At 41.8% G+C, this 14,527-nt stretch overlaps 1 protein-coding gene across 1 annotated transcript in view; it reads left to right on the top strand.

Moving 5' to 3' along the window:
• The window catches only part of LIPH (lipase H), a 43,356-nt gene that overhangs the window by 4,307 nt on the left and 24,522 nt on the right, over positions 1–14,527 (top strand). Inside the window, exons 2-3 of the mRNA XM_032875569.1 lie at positions 12,748–13,115; positions 14,417–14,525. Of these exons, the coding sequence (XP_032731460.1) occupies positions 12,748–13,115; positions 14,417–14,525 (477 nt within the window). The remainder of the gene's footprint in view (positions 1–12,747; positions 13,116–14,416; positions 14,526–14,527) is intronic.

Raw genomic sequence — 14,527 nt, 5'->3', positions numbered from 1 at the left:
ATACATATATATATATATATATATATATATATATATATATATATACATATATACATATATATATACATATATACATACATATGTGTGTATGTGTGTGTGTGTGTATCTGAGTTACTTTCCAGATTTAAAAATTGACTAGAATTTCATAGTAGGAAAATGTCACTCCCCCCTTCTACCTCTTTTGAAAATAGGAGTCCAACTCATACTCTGATCTCTTCAAGGCAGTTTCTGGCCTAATGGGATTTTTATTTCTGGGATTTTTGGAAATTACTTCAGAACAGTGTTTTCAGGCAAGCATAAAAATGTGCCCAATGTGGGTTACAGGAAACATCGTGACTTCACCAATTAACATGTGGGGAGCTGTGTCTCGGAAGAGGACTAGTTTCCTTTGCCCAGAATGTGGAATCCTTGACAATGTCTCCCTTCATCTTGGTATCACTGTATACTTTCCAGGAAACATAAAGTTAGTATACCTGTCTGTGGACCTCTGTTCTAAAGGAAGTTATTAACACCTCTGTCATGTTTGGGGGTAGAAGAAGTGATAGCTTGAGCACACCTTGAAATGCAAAACTTGAAATAAAGGAAGTGTGAGTCAGGGCCATCCTTGTTTCACTTCCTGACTGCATACCGTGCATCAAGGTTAAGTGAGGTGGAATTTCACTGAGCCTGCCGCTTGGGTTTGGCTAGTGGACTACACTTCACCAACCATAAGTCGAAGAGAAACTGATGCTTTCGTTTGTAATCAGTTGACTCAGCCACATTGAGAGACTGAAATATGAACCTCCCTGTACTTATTGATTCTCACAGAAACTCGGAATTTTCTCTCCCTCGCCCTCACTCCCAATTGCTTCATCAGTGGGTTATTTCTGTCCACAATTCCGTCTTATCCTTTCACTGAAAACTCTCTAGATATGAATGAGGAGCCTCTTCTTTTTGTAGACGTTTTCCCCTAGTCAGAAATGTGGGAAATGAAATCAATTCCAAAAGCAGATAGAAGCTAAAAAGCTAGAACAGTTGAGTGACACCAAGAAGAGCCTGGGTAGCTTCATTTTGCTTTTGGGTGGTAGGTCTTGTGAGGGTAAAGGGAGAGTATCCCTTGGAAGTCTCATCAGAAAGGGAGTGGGGTTGTCAGTGGTCTGTCTGAGGGAATCACACTTTCCTCTCCAGCTAGGACTCAGCTGAAATGGATCAGTCTAGGAAAACAGAGGTCTGTTTCCTCTGTTGTATCCTAAATAAATATAGCCAGTGGTTAAAAGACTGGAGGTGTCCTTGCAATCAAGAGGGCATTTTGTGTATCCAACACAGTTTTCTCTGGCAAACATAAAACAAGGTCACAGCTATAAGTAGTTCCTAAGGCTGAGAATAAGAGTACTTTACTTTGCAGGAGAAACTGTGAACCCTCCCCACAACAGACTCACTAAAGTGGGGGCTTTATTTAGTGGTATGAAGTGGAGGTCCATCATTCAGTTCCCAAGGAGAAAGAAAAACTGGAAATTGGAGGCCTGTTTCGATGTTGACGGAAAAAAGTGAATCTTCTGCCCAGTTAACCCCAAAAGACTTCACCTTTTCACTCTGGTCTTTCCATGAAAGTTTGAAATTATAGGAACCATTTCTTTTTTTTTTTTTTAAGATTTTATTTATTTATTTGAAAGACAGAGATCACAAGTAGATGGAGAGGCAGGCAGAGAGAGAGAGAGAGAGGGAAGCAGGCTCCCTGCTGAACAGAGAGCCCGATGCGGGACTCGATCCCAGGACCCTGAGATCATGACCTGAGCCGAAGGCAGCAGCTTAACCCACTGAGCCACCCAGGCGCCCTATAGGAACCATTTCTTAAAACAGTTGTATTGTGATGTAATTCATACATACAATTCACCCATTTAAAGTGTTATTCAACAGTTTTTAGTGTATTCACAGAGACGTGCAACAATCACTAGTCAATTTTAGAACATTTTCATGACCTCAGAAAGGAAACTGGCACCATTGAGCTACTGTACCCTCTTTCCCCAACTTCCTCCTTCCCCCAGCCCTTAGCAACCACCGATCTACTTTCTCTCTCTATAGATTCCCCTACTCTGGACATTTCATATGAATGGAGTAATATAATTTGTGGTCTTTTGTGACTAGCTTGTTCATTTATCATAATGTTTTCACGATTTATCCTTATGGTAACATATTGAAGCGTGTTTGTTAACTGAAGGGTATTTATTTTATTTTTTTTTTTTTTAAAGATTTTATTTATTTATTTGATAGACAGAGATCAGAAGTAGGCAGAGAGGCAGGCAGAGAGAGAGAGAGGAAGGGAAGCAGGCTCGCTGCTGAGCAGAGAGCCCGATGTGGGGCTCGATCCCAGGACCCTGGGATCATGACCTGAGCCGAAGGCAGAGGCTTAACCCACTGAGCCACCCAGGCGCCCCAACTGAAGGGTATTTAATTAGCCAGAAAATCCTGCTTAACATAAAGGTGACAAAACACCTATTTGGTCAGTATCTTATTTTATTTTATTTTAAAGATTTTATTTTGAAGTAATCTCTGCACCCAATGTGAGGCTCAAACTCACAACCCTGAGACCAGACTTTTCATGCTCTACCGATGGAGCCAAACAGGTATCCCTGGTCAACATTTTAATTCCAAGGGTGATGTTTGCTTATTTTCAGATCTTTTAATTAAAGTTAAGAGGACTTTTAATTTCTTGCTATATTAATTTTTTTTTAGATTTGGGTTGTCTTTGGTTAGTAAGACTGCCCTGGAAATTCATTTTCCTAAATTAGGTGCCTCAGGTCCTTTCAAATGAGCTAGCTTGCAGATCTTAGAATTTTGTGTCCGAAAGGAATGCAAGAGATTAGCTAAATCTCTAAGGAATGAGGAACCAATCTGTCATATGAGAACAAGGATGGCCCAAAGAGGTTTTGGTTAACTCTTTGGTTACGAGAGTTGATGATGGTGTCTGGACAGACTGAATGGCAAAGGGCCATGTCTATGGTCATGGTTTTTGACTGACTATTGAGCTAAACTTTTCCCTGCTTGATTCAAAATCTGGGAGGATATTTTGATTAGTATACATAGTTTTTTTTTTCTTTTGTCTCAGGCTCCGTATGGCTCTGCAGAGCACTGCCTAACAAATTGGCATTCCTGTGATCATTTTACACAGGTGTACCTGAGGCTCCGTGAGGTTAGGCAATTAATCACCAAGGGTCACATAGCTAGGAGGCAATGGAGTTGACCTGACCCTGAAATCCGTGCTCCAAAGTCATGTTGTATTTTGTTTAGGACATTAGACCAAGGTTGGCAAACTTTTTCTGCAAAGAGCCAGACAGTAAATATTTTCAGCTTTGTGGGCCACTGGTCACTTTTACAACAGCTCAACTCTGCCTTATATCAGGAAAGCAGCCATAGACCATACATAAACGGTCCTGGCCGTACTTGGCCGTGGGTGACCTTGCATTATTTGACCATAACAAAATACTGCAGGCGCAGATATGTTATCTCTGAAGATGTTCTCTCCAGGTTTCTTTGACATCTTACTCTGCTCTCATCTCAGCCTGTTCTCCGTCGGAGTCAGAATTCCTCATTAGATGGGAGACGTCACCCATCCAATGGTCATTTTCCAATCGTTAACCCTAACCGGCGTTTCAGAGTAATTGAATTTCAAAGCAGACTGAAGGGAAATAAACTTCAAATAAACTCCAATAGAAGAGGTTAAGCTCTAGAAACCAGTTTAACATGTTCTGTGGTTACTTGGTTAAAGGCTCTGTTAATACTACTTCCAAGTAAACTTGACTCTGTAACAAAACAGCACAATAAGCAAAAGAGGTTTGCTTTCTGAAGGCGAACAAGTAATTGTTTTAGAAATATAAATGTAAGTCAGAAATTAAATATAAATGTAAAGAACTGTATTTGTGAGGGTAAAGCAGTTTAACCCATTTGCTATTCACAGATATCTAGTCCTTGCCTACCCTCCAAATTGCCTGAGAATTTGAGATCCAGCAAGACACGTTTCTTCTCTACGTGCTGGGGCATAATGCTAGGGAAAAAGCCAAGACAGAGCTTGCCTTCAAGGAGCTTAAACCAATTTGTAACATGGTCCAAAAGAAGATAAATTTAATATTTTCTTTTAAAATGTTGTTAGTTCTGAGTGGGAAAGAATAAATAACCTCAGGTAGCTTTAAGCAGAGAACATCAGAAATGGAATGCAGAACCCACTTTTGTTTGCACAGTATTTGCAGGCCTTATAACCTGCAGACATATTTTTACACAGTTCAGTCATAATGGATGTGTCATTTCATACTCTATTTATTTCATAAACACTATATCATTACTACTTGGAGTATCCAGATGGGTCACTCTGAATGGCTGAATAATGTGATACACGCTTATTCTTTAAACATTTACTGATGTCAACTCTAAGCCAGGCTCTGTTGTTGGCACTGGATATACAACAGTGGGTAAACAGATCAGTTATTTTGGAGTATCAACACCAGCAGGGAAAGTTATTTCAGAACAAGAAAAGAACACTTCATGGGTCATGATCCCAGGGTCCTGGGTCCCCCTGCTCAGCGGGAAGCCTGCTTCTCCCTCTCCCACTCCCCCTGCTTGTGTTCTCTTTCTCACTGTCTCCCTCTGTCAAATAAATAAATAAAATATTCAAAAAAAAAAGAAAGAAAGAAAGAAAGAAAAGAATGCTTCAGGTGTGTGGTAGGAAAAAAGCAAGGAGCATAGAAGGGTCAAAGTTCTTTACAATGGGATCCAATACAAGAAAGCAGAGTAATACCTATAAATCCTGGGGGAAAGAATATTGTTTGAAGATCAAACTGATGGTTTAGGCCTAGAGATACACTTATGGGTATGAATGAACTTAGGAACTATATTCTCCATTAGCTCTTCTTGAAAAGACAGCAAGAGCTCTCACCCAGGGGTGAATGAAAAAGCCTGGGAACAGGATTCACTGGGAGCAATGACCGTGTGCATTATAGCCCTAAAACCACGTAACTGGGGAAATATGAGAACTGTGATTCCAGAAGACAGTTTTATATACAGCCCCTTCTCATTATTCATGGTAGTTAATGTGCCATAAAGTCACTGCGAACACTGAATTAGTAAAGACCGAGCAATTGCTCCTAGGGGAAATGGTTTTCCCAGGGTTAGGGTTCCTGTAAGCTGCTGGTTACAATATTTTTGTTGACCAGGGAATAGATAATCTTATTTTATGTGTTTCTGTTTAAAGACACTTTATTTAGGAGCACCTGGGTGGCTCAGTAGTTTAACCGTCTGACTCTTGATCCCGCCTCAGGTGATGATCTCAGGGTGGCGAGACTGAGCCCCACATTGGGCTCCACATTCAGCAGGCAGTCTACTGTCCCACCCCTGCCCCGACCCTCTAAAGTAAATAAATAAATATTTTTAAAAAATAAGAATAAAGATATTTTAATATGTATCGTTCACGCTTTAACACTGAACTCATGGCCAACAGCACTATAACTCATGCCTGGAAGAGGCTTATCTGAGGTGCATGTTTTCTCTGGAAGGTACATCACACCACTTCAGGATCATGCTTGGGGAGCATCTAAAAGGGTGAAACCACCAAGAAAAAGGACAAGAAGCAAAAGACTTGGCAGTAAATAGAATGTGAAAAGGACATTGGTGATGGGAGCTGAAACAAGAAGGCAGAGTGTTGCTGTGTTTGACCCCATTTAAGAGTGAGCATGTGGGGCAACCCAATTTTTTTGCCATTCTGCACATGTCCATGGATGACTACAAAAGCACTCCCAAGCATTGATTTGGGGGGTACAAATAAATTTTAGTGAGTTGGTGAATTCATAAATAGGAAATCCACAAGTTATGGGGATTGACTGTATTTTGACAATAGGAACAAAAAAATGTGAGTTTGTGTGAGTGTGTGTGTGTGCTCTGGAGGAGGAGCCGGGGAGGGTATGAAAGGCGATGTATGTTAACTTTCTTGTCTTTCTTGGTAGAAAATGAGGGGCTAGAACAGATGTAATAAATACAATAGAAACAGAGTTTCTGTTGAGACATCCATATACAGAGGCTTAAATATTATTTATTTTTAAACTAAGAAAGGAATCACAAGATGAACTAAAAATAATATGATAACAAAAATTGGGAGACTGACATTGTGTCAGTGAGGAGAAGTACTGGGTGTGCTGACACCCTCATTATTTGTAATAGGATCAGTCAATACTGTCTCAAGTTATTAAAGCAAGGACTGGAACTGAGAGAGGAAGGACAACTGTTCTGGCAAAGGGCAGCAGCAGGAAGCATGGCAAGAGTTAGAAATGCACCTCCCAGATGTCCAGGAATCCTTGCTAGGGGTTCACCTGGGTGGATAACTACATTATTAAGTCCAAGTGCGTCAGCTCGGGAGCTCCCAGAAGCAGTCACCAGTATGGACTGGGACCCGCAAGAGATCTACTGGAGGAACAGTGCGGGAAGGAGGAAGGAGATATGATGTGGGGATGAAGCAGAGAGAGCCTTCACACCGCAGTACACATCTGACATCTGGGAAAGGAAGCGGGCAAGGAAGGCTTGCGAAGGGGGAGCTGCAGTGTGGTTGTGCAAATATTTCAGCTGGGCTGATGGGGTATCCCTGAGCCCCAGTTACCTGTTCTGGGAGTCTCCCGTGAGGCCGTAGGAGCCAGCCTGGTCTGGCTAGAGGACCCTCATAGTGCTCGGTCAACCATGGGAAGCAGCCTGGGGGAACCACAGGTCCGTGGGAACACTGCGGTGTGGATGGTGACACAGGTGACTTCCCCGTGCTTCCCATGGCAGGTGCCCTTGAAGGCTGATCTGAGGGCGACACGTCTGTGGCCTCCGCACCAATTACGTCTGTTACACCAATAAACGAGAACTCACCTGTTTTCTTTAAAAGGGCTCCAAGACTGGGCCATAAAATAAAACCCAGCTAGACGCTATATGAAAGACCCCTTAAAACCGAGGGATTCAGAGGTTAAAAAGGATAAAATCACAGTAGGAAAATGCTAACAAAAAGAAAGCTAGTTAGAGTCATAATCATTTGATGGGATTCAGGGAAAGGAAGCACATGAAAATGAAAAAGGATATAATACCTGAAACATAAGTCTAGGTAATAAAAGTGAAAAGCTATGAAATCAAAACTTAATAGTTTAGGAACTTGAATTTGTCCCTTTAGCAAAAGTTACCCTTTGCTAAAGGGGTCTTCCATTCTTAGGATTTAGATACGTGCTTTCAAGATGATGGAAGAGAAGAAGATTCTTGATCCCCAGACCAGGGGAAACTCCCTATTTAAATTCTTATTTTATACCATATCCCTCTACACAACATATATCACAAGTTGCAATTTCATACTTATTTGTGTGTTTTATTTCATTAATGCCCGACTCACCCTCTAAAATGCCACCTGATCCAGAACCTAGGGGAGGGTAGACTTACTGAGCGATTGTACGTTTCCTCTGAGAATGAGAGAGAATACATATTAAGCTGTTATAGTATTTTGTACTGAGAGAGAGAGAAACAAGGAAATTCATTTTTCATTCAGTACTTACAATGGGCTTCTCCAGAGCCCAATGCCATTATAAAAATAAGACGTTAAAATATATATGAAGTCAGAGTGTTTCTAGCAAATGAAAATAAAAATCCACTTGCTCTGGGGGCACCTGAGTGGCTTGGTCAGTTAAGTGTCCAACTCTTGATCTCTGCTTAGGTCTGATGTCAAGTTTGAGAGTTCAAGCTCTACACTGGGCTCTACACTGGGCATGGAGCCTACTTTTAAAAGGAAATAAAAATCCGCTTGTTCTGTCCTTCTTGCCCTTCCTTAACTGTCCATTGTAAGGGGTCCAGTAAAGACTCAGCAAGTCAGAGAGGTTGGTTGAGCCATTCCATAGACATGGAAAGTGGCACATGGGCTCAGAATAACTCTGGCCCAAACTTCATGATTCTAGTCTGAGCCTTCCAATGACCCAGATATGTGACTTTTGACACACTGACCTAATTTGGCTCAAAATGAACAGACCTAGCAACTAAATAGTCCCCTTCTTCGGAAAGGGATCTCTATCTTCCCCAATATGACCTCATTCATAATTAATCTCTACAGCATTCCTCTCTTGGGCAGGTAGGTGGCAAGTGAAAGATGATGTAATTTCCCCAGGTTGCCTGGTGAGTCAGTTGCACAACTAGGAACAAAGCCCTGTTTTACTGGTGGCTAAGATCAAGAGGCTCAGCCCTACCTCGTGACACCTCCTCTTCTGTAAAATGACTAATTCAAGAGTCAGTTATTTGCTCTGGGTCTTGCTCTACAAACACCAGACAAGTTTCAGTCCATGTTCTCCAGGAGTGTGCAATCCACAGAAAGGAAAAAAATGGAAAGGGCCAGGAGGTGGGGAGAATGGTTATGTAGGTGAGTAAGGTCTTCCACTTAATGCACAACATAGTGACTGTAGTTAATTATACTGTACTGTATCCTTGAAATTTGCTAAGAGTGTAGATCTTAAATGTTCTTGCCACACACACACACACACCACACACACACACACGAAAACATGTACTATGTGAGACGATGGGCCTGTTAACCTTATTGTGGAAATCATTTTACAATATACACCTCTATCAAATCATCCTGCTTTACAACTTAAACTTACACAATGTTTCTTGTCAGTTATATCTCAATAAAGCTGGGGGAGAAGGGAGGATAGACAGTTGTGAACATGTCTCTCTATCCATGCCAGAGCAAACAGAGGAATATGTGAGTATGGGGCGCAATTTTTAACCAGTTTTTTTCTGGAGTGAGGCATTTCAAAACCTCAATTTTTAACCTTCTGTTTGAGCTGCTTCTGCTCATTCTGTTTTGGAACTTTGTTCATTGCTGAGTACCGGACCCTTTGCAGGAAGTTTCAAATAAAAGCATACATGAATGGACCCAGGTTAGTTTTTTTAAAAAAGATTTATCTAGTTATATAAGAAAGAAAGAGAGCAAGCACAGGGTTGAGGGGGAAAGGGAGAGAGAGTCCCAAGCAGACTCTGCACTGAGCACAGAGCCTGACACAGGGCTTGATCTCAGAACCCTGAGATCACAACCTGAGCAAAACCAAGAGTCAGACGCTTGACCAAGTGGGCCACCTAGGGGCCCCTGAATGGCCCCAGGTTATTAAGAAAGGGTAGAGATGCCAGGATGAAGTCTGTTCTGAGGCTCAGAATGAGGGGAGAGTTATTCCTGGGTAGATTCACTGAGAATAAAGGCCCTGGGGTGAATGGTTCTTAAATTTCTATTGGAGGAAGATAGAACAGGTGCTCCTCAAGGCCCTCTAGTCTCTTGTTGACCTGCTGCAAGTCAATAGTCTTCTCCTATTCCCTCCCACAAAGAGTGGTCATCCATAGGACCTTGCCCCTCTCCCAAATATCCTAAAGGACAATCTCCAGGGCTGCTTGGGTGGCTCAGTGGGGTAAGCCTCTGCCTATGGCTCAGGTCATGGTCTCAGGGTCCTGGGCTCGAGCCCTGTGTCGGTCTCCCTGCTCAGCAGGGAGCCTGCTTCTCCCTCTCTCTCTGCCTGCCTCTCTGCCTACTTGTGATCTCTCTCTCTCTTTGTCAGATAAATTAAAAAATGAAATATTAAAAAAAAAAAGGGCCATCTCCAGCTTGCACCTCGGGCTGATTGCTGCTCCACTTCACCTCCGACTTGGCTCTTCTCTCTCAGCCAAATAGGATAGAGGAGAGCATAACATAGTTCCAGGTAATTTTTGTGATTTTAAAAAACCAGTCTTCCCAAACATTGTATTTTGGATCAGCATGCCAGTGTCGATTAGAAGTTTACTTTTAACTTTTGCTTGATTGTGTGTTTTTTTTTTTTTAAGATTTATCAGTTGAGAGAACAGACTAGCGAGAACTTGAGTCAGAGTGGGGGAGGAGACAGAGGGAGAGGGAGGATCGAGGACGAGGGAGGGGCAGAGGAGGAGGGAGTAGCAGTCTCCCTGCTGAGCAGAGAAAATGACTCAGGGCTCAGTCCCAGGATAGCAGGATCATGACCTGAGCTGAAGGCAGAGGCTTAACCCACTGAGCCACCCAGGTGCCCCTTGACTGTGGTTCTTGATTAAGACCTTACATAATGTTGCAGAAGTAACACCCTGTTTCAGTATCCAAGGACCCCAAAGCCCTCCTTCCTTCCTAGCCCCTCTTTCACCTTGCATGTTGATCTTTAGTTTATTTCCAACTCCCTGTTGCCTTTCAAATAGAAGACTTCAGCATTCTTACCTATTTTCATTTTCTGATATCAGAATCACAGCCTCACTCCCATTTTGCATCTCGCTGATATGGCTCTGTCCCCCGTTCTTTCTCCTTCCATTTAAGCGTTTTACTTGGAAATAATTTCAAACTTGCAGAAAAACTACAAGAATTAAAAAAATATATTCAGAGCACCAATAACCCTTTACATGGATTCACCTACTGTTAACATATGGCGATGCATGCTTTATCATTTGCTGTCATCTGTCTGTCCCAATTTTTTTTTCTGAACCATTTGAGAATAAGTTGGGCATTCATTTAGTAAATACTTAAGCTGTATTTGCTAAGAATTAGGATTTTCTGCTATGTAACCACTGTGGTTATCAACCTCAATTAATATAATGCTGATACCATACTTTTATCTAATTTAGTGTTCATATCCCAATTTTATAAATTGATCCAATAATTTCTGGCATGACAGTTTTTCTTCCATTACAGAATCCAATCGATGACCAGATATTGCATGTGTTTATACCATCTCTTCAGTCTTCTTTAATCTAGAAATTTCCACAGCTTTTCTTTGTCCTTTATGACATCGATCTTTTTAAAGAATAGATGTCCCTTTTTATTTTGAATCTTTAAAAAATTTTTTTCTTTAAGGATTTTTTGTGGGGGCACCTGGCTGGCTCCATCAGTTGAGCATGTGACTCTTGGTTTTGGCTCAGGTCATGATCTCAGGTCATAGGATGGAGCTTCACAGTGGGCTCCGTGCTCAGCATGAAGTCTGCTTGAGATTCTTCCCCCCTCTGCTTCTCCTCCTGCTTGTAGTCTCTCCCTCCTTCTCTCTCAAATAAATAAATAAAATCTTAAAAAAAAAAAAAAAGCATTTTTTTGGCACCGCAAGCCCCCTTCTCTGCAGCGCGGGCCACGGTTACACCACACCCAAACCCTACAGTTCTTAAAAAAAAAAAAAAAAAAAAAAAGACTATTCCTCATTTTGTGTTTGTTTGATTTTTTTCCCTGGGGTTAGGTTCAGGTTATGCATTCCCCACTGGAATACTACAGCTAGAGCCGCATGTGTCTGTCTGCCCCTCGTTGGTAACGTTCAGTTTGATAACCTAGTCAAGGTGTTGTTCTATTTCTCCATTGTATAGTTACTTCTTTCCGCCTACTTACTAATTATCAATCTGTGGGACAGAGTTTAAGACCATACATATATGCTCCTTCTCAAAATAACCATCTCCTCAGTTTAGTGTTCACTAATAACTCTTGCCTAACCAATCTTTATTGTGATGACTGCAAAACGATGAGTTTTACCCCCAGCGTTCACTCATTTTCCAGCTGGCATTCAGCACTATACCGCAAGAGTCATCCTTGCTTCCATTGATTTATTTCTTGCTTGTCTGTTTGTTATGGAATCAGAGATCCCTCATTTTCTCCAAAGGTCCATAAACCATTACCGTCCTTAATTATGTAGTGCTCAAATATCCCAGATCTGGACAGTGGAAGTCCTTTCAATCTGGCTTCCTGTGTCCTTCTGACACATCTTTATTTATTTATTTATTTACTTACTTACTTATTTACTTACTTACTTACTTATCTATTTTTCTCTTTGGTTTTATTTCTATTTGTTTGTCGGGGGGAATCAGAGAGGGAGAGTGTGCACAAGCAGGGGGAGTGGCAGGCAGAGGGAGAAGCACAAGGAGCCTGATGACGGACCCGATCCCAGGACCCCAGATTATGACCTAAGCCGAAGGCAGACACTGAACCGACTGAGCCACCCAGGCATCCCGAGTTTTTAAATAATCTCTTACTTTCTGCTGTAACAGTATGCTCCAGCCTCAACTTTTGCTTCCACCCTATCCCCAAAGTTTCTCCGAAGGCCATCCTTAGAGATTACGCAGCAGGATGAACGCTTGAAGAACAAGGAGAGGGTTCAAGAAGGCACCATGGTCAGCTATTTCAGATGCTATAGAAAGGCTCAGGGCAGAGCACATCACTTCTTCCACTGTTGTCCCAGGAAGGTGCTCTAGACAAGGAAAGAGGTGTTTGGACCATGCAGATGCAGTTACTGAGACCTCTGCTATGTGCTCTGCACTGTGAGGGATACACAGATTATAGGACACCCATTCCAAGGAGGTGACCCAGCAAAACAGACACACATGTCCATAAATACCCATAATACACCCCTGCGGGTATTTTCATTGTGCTGTCAATGAGGTACATACAGTGATTTGGGGGAGTTCTGGGATGAAAGATAGTATTTAAAGCTAGAAGGGTTGAAGTAGGTTTCATCGAGGTGACTTTTGGGTTAGATCTTGAAGGAGAGTAAGATTTGAAAAAATGTTTTTCCCAATGAAAAGGAAGTTACTACTTACGTATGCTGAATCAGATATGACTTTGCAGTTTCATTCAACTAGATCCAGTTTCCTGCTGGGTGCTGTAAAGCACAGAAAGAAGGCCAGTGAATGTAGGGCAGCACGTTTGCTTGGTGCCCAAGTAAGGAAAGAACCATCATGATGCCATCTAATTTTTATTTTCAGACACAGATGAAACATGTCCTTCATTCACCAGACTGAGCTTCCACAGTGCTGTGGTCGGTACAGGACTGAATGTGAAGTTGATGCTCTACACAAGAAAAAACCAGACCTGTGCACAAGTCATCAACTCCACATTTTTGGGGAACTTGAATGTGACCAAGAAAACCACCTTCATTATCCATGGATTCAGGCCTACAGGCTCTGCTCCAGTTTGGATGGAGGACTTAGTACAGGGTTTGCTTTATGTAGAAGACATGAATGTGGTTGTTGTTGATTGGAATCGAGGAGCTACAACTGTAATATACAACCATGCCTCCAGTAAGACCAGAAAAGTAGCAACAATCTTGAAGGGATTTATCGCCAAGCTGTTGGTAAGAGAGAATTTTCTTATATGATTCAGGGCCAAATTGAAACTAGCCTATTATCTGGAGATTTAAAACCAAGAGATATCTGCAGTGAACAGAGGAACTATTTTGAAAACCCAACTAAGCCCCAGGGAAGGTAGAGAGCACAGCTGGAGGGAAGGCCCATAGTTATGGTTGTGCAAGTTGTGCACTGCACAGGACACCCATCTAAGGGAGCACCATTGTCATGCTATACATTGTAGATCTATATATTTGTTATGATATTTTCCCCAGCAGTAACAGTTAAGTGTCTTCAAGAGGGATATCTTTTTCTATTTCACATAAAGGTGTCTTATAGGTAAGAGAGGTTCTGTCTAGGGGTTTTCTGGCTTCACTGTGTTAGAGTTTCTACATCTTCTAGAGTTATGCCTTTTTCTAGAAATGCCTAAAATTTACTGACCCAGTTACTGACCTAAAATTTACTGACAAAACGGATAGACATGATCTGATGAGAGATTTGTGTGTGTGTGTGATTTATATTTTTAGAAGACTCACGAAGATTAAATAAATCTTAAATTTTATTTAGCGATCTATCTCAGGAATTGCTCCCTTTCCAAAAAACCAAAACCAAAACCAAAGAACAACCACAAAAAAGTGACTTTATATGAGAACTATCTCAGAGACAATCAGGCCTGGTGGCAACTGTGGCCAGGGGCAGCAGAATTTTCATACAAGCTTCTCACTTAACGCCACAGCCCTGGGAAAGTGAGTAATACTAGCATGACTCACCACGGGCTGTCCCAGCCCACTGCAGTGTTGCCCCACCCCCACCCCTTTCTTTCCTTCCTTCCTTCTCTGTCCATGGTGACTTCATTAACTGAGCCAGCATGAAGATAAAGGAGTTCACCAAAATGTTTTTTTGCCCTTCTCCTCAACTTAGAGCTGAAATTTAGAGATGTCTCCTCAATTTAGAGATGCCTCAGCTTGATTTCTAGTAGAAGCATGAATGGAGACACCGTGGCATAAAGGTTAAGGCCCAGACTCAGAGTTGAACAGACTGGTTTGACTTCTGCTCTGCTCCTTCCCACCTGCCTGATATTGGGCAGGTTACTTTGATTCTGGGCCTCAGTTTCCTCTTCTGTATAATCAGAAGAATGGCATTTACTTTGTGGGGTTGTTGTGACATTTAAGTGAGTCCATAGGTATAAGTTGCTTAGAAATATTTTTCCTAAGAACTGTATCCAAAATCAAGTTTAGGGAGTTTCTACAAATGTTGTCAACTCCTCGGCCCCTTCCAATTTATAATGATGGACCTCTTGAAATTCCAGGCACAAGGAGCTTCTTTTGATGACATTTATATGATTGGAGTAAGTCTAGGAGCCCACATAGCTGGGTTTGTTGGAAAGATGTATAAAGGACAGCTGGGGAGAATTACAGGT

The sequence above is a fragment of the Lontra canadensis genome, unplaced genomic scaffold, assembly GCF_010015895.1.
Source record: "Lontra canadensis isolate GAN:19392208 unplaced genomic scaffold, GSC_riverotter_1.0 scaffold56, whole genome shotgun sequence".
In the NCBI taxonomy this organism is placed as follows: domain Eukaryota; kingdom Metazoa; phylum Chordata; class Mammalia; order Carnivora; family Mustelidae; genus Lontra; species Lontra canadensis.
Note: the sequence above shows the minus strand (reverse complement) of the source record. Positions and strands in the feature narration are given on the sequence as shown.